This window comes from Gambusia affinis, linkage group LG04, assembly GCF_019740435.1.
Source record: "Gambusia affinis linkage group LG04, SWU_Gaff_1.0, whole genome shotgun sequence".
NCBI classification, from domain to species: domain Eukaryota; kingdom Metazoa; phylum Chordata; class Actinopteri; order Cyprinodontiformes; family Poeciliidae; genus Gambusia; species Gambusia affinis.
This window is the reverse complement of record NC_057871.1, coordinates 22,492,080-22,500,802: the sequence shown is the minus strand read 5'-3', so window position 1 is coordinate 22,500,802 and position 8,723 is coordinate 22,492,080. Positions and strand designations below refer to the sequence as shown.

At 38.9% G+C, this 8,723-nt stretch overlaps 1 protein-coding gene across 1 annotated transcript; it reads right to left on the bottom strand.

Annotated features, from left to right (window-relative positions):
• Positions 1-2,716: 2,716 nt before the first annotated feature.
• On the bottom strand, positions 2,717-8,640 carry asf1bb (anti-silencing function 1Bb histone chaperone). Its single transcript, XM_044114452.1, has 4 exons — positions 8,002-8,640; positions 6,613-6,728; positions 5,667-5,843; positions 2,717-3,695 (listed from the first exon to the last, which is right to left on the bottom strand). The coding sequence occupies exons 1-4, from the start codon at positions 8,108-8,110 to the stop codon at positions 3,498-3,500; spliced, it is 600 nt and encodes a 199-aa protein (XP_043970387.1). The 5' UTR covers positions 8,111-8,640; the 3' UTR covers positions 2,717-3,497.
• Between the last annotated feature and the right edge of the window lie 83 nt (positions 8,641-8,723).

The following is an 8,723-nucleotide window of genomic DNA, read 5'->3' as shown; positions in this document are numbered from 1 at the left end:
ACACATTCTAAATCAAAACTTTAAGAACGTCCATTCATTTTTTTTCCGCTTTATTCGGGATCGGGTCACGGGGGTAGCAGCTTCAGAAGGGAGGCCCAGACTTCCCTCTCCCCAGCCACTTCTTCCAAGCGCCTCTGGAGGAATCCCAAGGCGTTCCCAGGCCAGCCGAGAGACATAGTCCCTCCAGCGTGTCCTGGGTCTTCCTCCTCCCTGTGGGACGTGCCCGGAACACCTCACCAGGGAGGCGTCCAGGAGGCATCCTGACCAGATGCCCGAGGCACCTCAACTGGCCCCTCTCGACATGAAGGAGCGGGGGCTCTACTCTGAGTCCCTCCCGGATGACTGGGCTTCTCACCCTATCTCTAAGGGAGAGCCCAGACACCCTACGGAGAAAACCCATTTCAGCCGCTTGTATCCTTGACCTCGTTCTTTCGGTCTTAAATTTAATAACATACTTAAATTAAATAACATACTTAAATTTAAGTATGTTAACATCATTAAACTAAGTAACATACTTAAATTTAAGTATGTTAACATCATTAAACTAAGTAACATACTTAAATTTAAGTATGTTAACATCATTAAATTACTTATTATGCTACAGACTAAGCATAATAATTACAGAAGAAAAGAACACTCAAACATGTATTGTATAAACTGAAAATGCTTAAAAATATACATTTCCTGTTGATCACTGAACTAATATTTGCCTAATTAACTATGGTTTCTGAGAACTACATACTTTCACTTTCTGTGCCTTTAAACAATTTAAGGTTGATTTGGTTGAAATAAAGTATCTTTTTTTAATTAAGCTGATATGACAACAAGCGGGGCTGCACAGTGGTGCAGTTGGTAGAGCTGTACCAGTAAGAAGGTCCTGGGTTTGATTCCCGGCCCGGGGTCTTTCTGCATGGAGTTTGCATGTTCTCCCTGTGCATGGTGGGTTCTCTCCGGGTTCCTCCCACAGTCCAAAAACATGACTGTCAGGTTAATTGGTCTCTCTAAATTCTCCCTAGGTGTGAGTGTGTGTGTGAATGGTTGTTTGTCTTGTATGTCTCTGTGTTGCCCTGCGACAGACTGGCGACCTGTCCAGGGTGAACCCGCCTCTCACCCGGAACATAGCTGGAGAGGAACCAGCAACCCCCCTGACCCCATTAGGGACAAAGGGTGTACAGAAAATGGATGGATGGATGGACAACAACTATTTGGTCAAGTTAACAGAACTGACCATAGTTATTTACAATAACTTGTACAGGTAAATCAAAAAATATGAACGCTGAAATCCTCAATTATATTTTTATTTGTTCTGTTTTTTTTCCAATACAAAACAGCATCCAAAATGTTTGTATTATTTTTTCTCCTTTTGGATACCGAGATAAAAACCTTGAATTCTAGATTTCAACTTCACTCACACACAAACTCTTTTTCCAGAACAAAGTTTAAGTTATGAAGAAGATGTTTAAATATACAGCCCAGACCAAAAGTTTGGACACAACTGTGTGCAAACTTTTGGTCTGTACTGTATGTGCCAGTGCAACACTCGCAAATTGAAAAACTTGTCACACAATAATGACGTGAGAAATCTCAAATGTTCATTATGGACAGCTTAGTGTCCTTCTCCATATATAAATATTCACCTTTACTGAAGAAAATAGAGTTATGCTTTCTTTTAAGAATTTAAATTATATGATAAGTTGGCTTGCCATTTTCACAAAGCACTGTGAAAGCAAGGACGTTTACACATTTTGGAGGGATTTTTAGTAAAGAAAAAAACCCTTAATCAGAATAAACAGGATTTTTCTCCCCCCTCCTCTTACTTTTGTTATACCAGGTGTTTCTACAGCCAGGCAGTCAGTCAAACCCCACCACTCCCTCCATCTGCACCCCTCAACGCAGCACCTGGATTACCTACTGGGATCCTTTATATCCAGCATCATCAAAAGGCTAATTCCTCACAGATTTGCATTTGAATATCCTTTTGAACCAGTTCATATTGTAATAGTACGTCGGTAACAACAAACATATCACGTCGGTATCATTCGTTGCTATATGCCTGGGACCGAACCGACCAGATGATTAATGCCTTGCAACCCGTTTCCCAACACGTGAAGTCCTACTTTTATGTGAAATGTGAAAAATGGTGTTGACGAGACATCAAGCTGGTCCACCTGGTTTCAACACGAGTCTTCAGCTGCATTTCTACTACTGAAACCTAAGATATAAACATGAACAGCAACTAAACAGGAATGCAGTAAACATTCAAGCTGCAATAAGCAGACAGGATTTTTACCTGATAAATGACGTTTACAGTTATTTTCAGCAATTCTCTTTCCCCCTAATCACATCCGTTATGAATGCGTAACTAATGCTTTTCATCACTTTAAACATTGCAGACATCAGAAGTGGAGGGAACAGATGGATGGATGGGGGAGTTACTCGATGCGACGAAGATAAAACGAGCAAGAGCAGTCGCCCCCCCCCCTCCTATCCCCCTCCTATTTTGTGCTGCAGTTTCCTAGCAACATGAGGCTGGAGTGGAAATGGTGAAGTGATGCTGCCGCATTTTATGAATGAAACTGGAAGAAGGAACAAGCCAGAGTGGGGAGGGGAGAAGACGGGGTTGGGATTGTTTTTTCCGTTTTTCTTCCTCCACTGCTGTTGCTGTGCTTTCTATTCTCCACGAGTCGAAGCAGAAAGGAGCTGGAAGGCGCAGGGATAATCAGAAAGCCCCCCCCCAACTTTATTTAACCTCGCCATTGATAAAAATAATTAAAAAACAAACAAACATGGAGGTATATAATATATGGTTATGCAGTACAAAATTAAACAATGCCCTCCCTAGCAGGCAAAACAAGCGCTAACAATATTTACAAAGAGCCTTTTAAACCGCAGAACTTGACATTAACATGGGATCCGTTTCTCCTATAAACATCAAGTTCAGTGAATTTTAAGCAAATGGTGGACTAACTGGGGTTTGCTCAAATGTGTGGGTTTTCCATTGCGAGTCAAAACTAACAACGGGGTTGTGCGACCTCTCAGGAGAAGACTGAATATTTTTTGTCTCATGAGAAGCACCAGATGAGATCACGTTTTTTTGCATAACGAAAAGCCTGAACTGTATAAAGCTTGTGCTATATGTACAGTGATGCAGAGATCGATGTCCAATGCTCAAAAGGACAAAAAAAACAACAAAAAAAACACCATAGTTGGAGAGGAATCAGTTTCTCAGGGAGAATATTAAAGTATGGCAAAGAAATAATAAATTAAGGCATTTCTGGCTTTGCAGATCTACGAGTATGAGAAAGAAAAGCACACAAGAGAAGAACCGATGCTGGTCACACCCATCCCATTAAATGGGCCACACAAGAGGAAAAAAAATGTCCCATGTCATTTTGTCCTTCAAATGTCCACACGGGACGTCTGTGGTCTTATTAGAAAAGTTAGTGATGTTTACGAATGTAAAGGTAAGAAGAGCTCCTTGTTCATCATCCGGACCGCTACATGCAGTCCATGGAGTTGTCGGGCATCTGTCCAAGAGCTGGCATCTTTCCTGGTATGCAGGACGGGGGCAGCATCCCGCCGAAGTTCGGGGACGGGTCCACGTTTTCGCTGTCTTCCATCTTGTCCGCAGAGCCCTCCCAGTTGATGTGGAAGCGGGTGACGCGTGGGTTGGAGGCCAAGATATTCCTCTGAAGCTACAGGGAGGAAAGACAGATCAGGGGTCTGGTATGCTTGTGCCCTTTAAGTACATAATTTAAGGTAACTGGTAGGTTTGGGTAACACTGACAAAAAAAAAAAAGTATCGCAATATTTTTTGCGATACTTCCTTCTATGTCGAAGGGATGTATCAATTATCAGGATACAGTTTGAAATTAATAATTTCAGTTTATAAAATGGGATTTGCTTCAAAGCAAAGAGTAAATAAAAAAGTATTAATTATAACATTTTGCTTCCAAAAATAATACACCAATTAATTCCCTTAAAGCAAAAAAAAAAAGAAAAGCAATACTTATAATAATGATGCAAATCAAGTTCACACTACTGTTCGCAGTGTCTTTATATTGTAAAAATGCTTACATAATCATAGCCCAAAAATATTTCCTATTAAGGCTGCAGTATTTAACTTTTATAAAGATATACTTTTTACGTATTTGTTACAACTGACACAATGTCATGACCGTATGAGACAGATAATCTGTAAAGACAATCGAGCTCCTCGGCTGCCATCTTGCGGAGTACACCGCTCCTGGTCCAAAATAACCAATCAGATATGGATAAGACTGACAGGTCTCATCACTGTCGATCACCCTCGACTACGTGCTGCTCTTTGCGTTAATGGTGGAAAACTGACTAGCCTGTGGTGTTACGCAAAGCTCCCCTGTGCAAAACTAGCTACAGTGCAGCAGGGAGCACGAGGCAGGTTCTGAGCAGAACATACACAAGCTTGATTGACAGCGCGAAGACCCGCCTCCTGGTTGTTTCTAAAGATAGCTGCAGGATCTCAGGAGCTTCATTTTCCCCCCCACAGATTATCCGTTTCATATCATGTTGTGTCAGTTTTCACAAATATCTAAAAAAAGCCATATTGCTTATATAAGTCACATATAATTAAATGACACTACCAAAACAGAATTTTTATTTACTTTTCAGTTTCACAAATGAACATGTAAAAAAAGAGCTTCAATACTGATTTGCACAATATTAAAAGTCAACTGCTGATGAGTAAGAAAAAAAGGCAAGGTGTGAATGTTTGACTATACATCACTATGTTATCAGTGTAAAATATAAAACTTCAAAAAGTAGACATTACTGCAACTGCTATTAATGTAGACATAAAAAGAAGGGTCCTAATAATGACCTCAGGGGGGCGCCGTTAGCTACAGTGACCTAGAAGTGACAACATCTGCCTGTAAACATCGTCTTCTGTAAGATATTAAGCGAGCTACAAAAAAACAACGCGGCTAAGTATTTGCTTTGATGAAATCACTGTTATTCTATAGACTCTCTGGCATCTGACCATGAATTATTTTTGCCTTCCATTCAGAAATTTTTAAAAGGAGTATATTGGTTTTATTTTTTTTATACAATTTCAGTATAACCATTATAAAGTCCAGTGCAGTCATACGTCTGGTGTCAGGAATGTTTTCTTAAACCCAAAGTGATGCAAGTGACAGAAATCCTGTTCTGACAAGTGTTGCATATCACTGCTGGTAACCGTGTAAAGTTTAGTTATACTTATTTTTGTACTTTGTACTTGTTGACACAGTAATAACTAATAATATTAGCAAAAACAGTTGTGTATTTTTGGGAACAGTTTGCTAAAATCAAATCAACCAAAGTGGATTTTTCAGGGTATTTGATATTTGGTCTGGAATGTCAATGGGGACTAAATTAACAGAGTTAGAGTGAGATTTAACCTTTTTAGACACATATCCAAGTTAAGATCACCTAAAACACAAATTCTATCAAAATCGAAACCTGGTAACACCTGTGTAAAAAACATTTTCAGATTAAGAAAATTATAATATTACAGAATGGGAGATAGGAACTGTTTCACACACAAAGAAAATCCCTCTTGGAGACACTGGAGGGCAGCAGAAAGCCACACTTTACTAAAATCTTCTCAGAACGGCCCATTTAAATACAATATAACCTCTGTTAGTTACCTGAGAGTAGTCCGGTTTTAGAGGCGGGTTTTCCCGCAGCTCTGGATCTGTGTATTCATTGTTAACATAATAACCGATGCGAATGAACTCCTGTCCGCGGTAGGTGCAGGTTATGAGGACTACCGTCACTCCCACAGCGTCGGTCTCTGGAATCAGACCTGTATTAGGAGCGTCAGCCTGTTGGGTCGAAACAAAAACAGCGACTCAGAGTTTATTGTTCCACAATGTAAAATCAAGAACTTGGGAATTAAAAACAGGGACAAATTAAGTTGAAGCCTCAATCAGAGTTTTGTAGAGTAGCTTTGACTTGCCAGTGAGGAATTCTGATTTCTCTTCTGAACATTACAGTATGAAAATGTAAGAACAGCTCAAACGTATTGCTTTTCACTCTTCCCATTGAAAGCACTCAGCAGTTGTTTATTTTAGAACCAGAGGTAAAGCCATGTACGAGTAAACAGCAGCTGTGAAGCTGGGTTTTGCCATTTTTTTTAGATAAAATTTTTAAATTACAAATTATTTAAAAATACATCATTTGTCCCCCTTAACAGAGCTCAAATTTAAAAAACCTTAACACATCTTGAGGATAAAACTGAGCAATTTTATGTACAATGTTTAGCTTTCGTGATATCTGTTTAAAAGCCTTGCTCTCTCTCACATTCTTGCAGCCTGAACAAAGAGCAGGGATCTCTAGACATCTCACCTCTAGATAATAGTTTCATTTTAAATGCTTTCTTACACTTGTACTTCTTTTAACTTTAAAAATCTTGCTAATGCTGAAAATAACTTTGAAAAGTGCTGAGGGCTGCACTTACTTCATGTTCACAGATGTAGTAAAGCGTAACCAGTTTCCAACCTGCAGGTCAGTTGTACGGCAGCCAGACGATGTCCTGTCTCACTGGTTTGTAACATAAAACTAGACAAGAAACATAGTCTATCGAGAACTCACCTGAAACACAAACATGTGTCTTCCGGCTGGAACTGGACCGACCAAAACAGAATCTAGAACCTGGTCGTACTCTTCACTCTCAGCAGAACCAACATAGATGATCTTCCACTCCAGGTCTAATAGAGGAAGGAAGGAGGTGAAAGGTTAGGACATTTTCCACAAAAATTTAAACAGAGTAAAAATTCAAATTTCAGCTCTGTACTCAGTGCTTGTCCTAAATGATCTACTTTTAAAAAGAAAGCAACTGTTACTCCTACTGTTGCTGCATAACATTAAATGTTGCTGTTTTAATGAGGTTATCTTCACAATATATTTATTTTTGTGAAAAATATGTTGTGAACCAAATCTTTAAGAAAAATCCACTACATTTAGAATTAGTTTTAGAGCAGCAGCTCAATTTATCTTTCTTATATATAAGGGAAAAGACTTAAGCATTTCCAAAAAACAAAAACTGCTTACATTTATAGCTTTCCATCTAAAAAGGACACCAGCTACTGACATGCAGCAAGTATTCATAGTTATTGATTATGATTAAAAACATCTTTGACTTGATTTCTACTCGCATATTTATTTATTTTTGTCAAACAATGCGTTTCCAACTGGAATTAATTTCAGTTTACAGACTGAATTAAGACAAATTATATTTTTAAGTGAAAACTCAACTATAACTGCAAATGGATCAATAATGAGCAGAAAATCTTGCATCTGATTCTTACTGGTTATGATTTGTTTTAAATTAAAGGGCCTTGAACGAGAAACATCTAGTCCAAGCATAATACGAACACTAAAATGCATAAAGTAACGCCTTATTTCTAATGTTGAAGGCAAAATGCACCCAAATCAAGGCAGGTTTATAAGTTTCTTGATAGCAAACCTTGTTAAGGTTGGTTTTCGCGGCTACGTTTTCCCACATTTACCATTCCAGAAGTGGAACGAAACGAAAAATGAAACAAATAAAACAAAGGAACAAAAACAAACGAAAGATTACTTCTAAAAGAAGGCACAGTTTATTTCTGGGTATTTTAATTCACAGTAGGAATTTGTATTTCGCGGCAATTCCCTGACATGCCAATGTGATGCCGCCAGCCAATCACCTTGTCGGAAAACACTGACGCGCTGGTGAAAGAGCCAATCAGCTACAGCAGAAGGCGGACTTGTCGGCACAAACGCGCCAGCGCCAATTTTTAACAGTTCGCATAAAATAACGCATACAAGCCGTATAAAGCATAAGGTAACAGTTATTTTTAGGTAAAATAAAATGCAAAAACGCGACGTATTGATGTATTATGCTTTCTCACGGTGACGCTAACACTTCATAAAAACCTAAGAGCGCCCAAACTCAACAGCTAACAAAGACAGTGATTTTACTGACAATAAAAGAAAACCCACCTTCAGGTAAATCCTCCATGCATTCAAACGTTATCTCAAACTGAAACGGGTTTCCAAATGGGCTCGGGTTGTCCAAAACAGCAACATTTAACACTTGTACCTTTGCCATGACAGAAAATTATGACGCACTTCAACCTCGAAGGTTAATTTGGCTGCAAAGAATCCTAAACTATTACTGAGCACTGATCTGTCGCAGCTCTACAGCCGGCTGTCGGGTCGTGAAGTTAAAATTCAAGCCTTTATTCCAAGAGAACACCTACACAACTCGTCGGTGTCCTGGCAAGAGGAAGTGCGTCACTTTTTTTTTCTTCTCCGCTGATGACGCTTTTATGAATAATGTGCTGCAGCCCCCTAGTGTTCATTTGGCAAACAGCAGCTACAAAATCTCACGAAACCAGCACCCACTCACTCTAACAATGTTTTTGTTGTTTTTTCAATAAATGTACTTGAAAATATTTACTCATTTGTTTTTTTAAAAATTATAATTTTCTTGTTAATACTGTATTGTTTGACCAAGACTTTGACATTGCTTCCAAACAGGGTCGAAAAAAATGTTACGGTACCTAATTGAATGTTAGCTGTTTTTCTTAGTGAAACCCCCCCACATTTCTCAAGAAATACAGACATTTATTTTGATCAAAATAAAAGCATTTCAAATCCTACTTGAAAGCTGTTGATTTGATTAAACATAATTGACTCTTTTTACACTGGATCTTTCATAT

Bases quoted from the DNA above. Each gene is read 5' to 3' on its own strand.
- asf1bb (XM_044114452.1), bottom strand. From the start codon at position 8,110: ATGGCAAAGGTACAAGTGTTAAATGTTGCTGTTTTGGACAACCCGAGC. The intron at 6,729-8,001 runs GTGGGTTTTCTT...TTCCTCTATTAG, and splicing joins CATGGAGGATTTACCTGAAG to ACCTGGAGTGGAAGATCATC. The intron at 3,696-5,666 runs GTAACTAACAGA...TCCTCCCTGTAG, and splicing joins TAAAACCGGACTACTCTCAG to CTTCAGAGGAATATCTTGGC.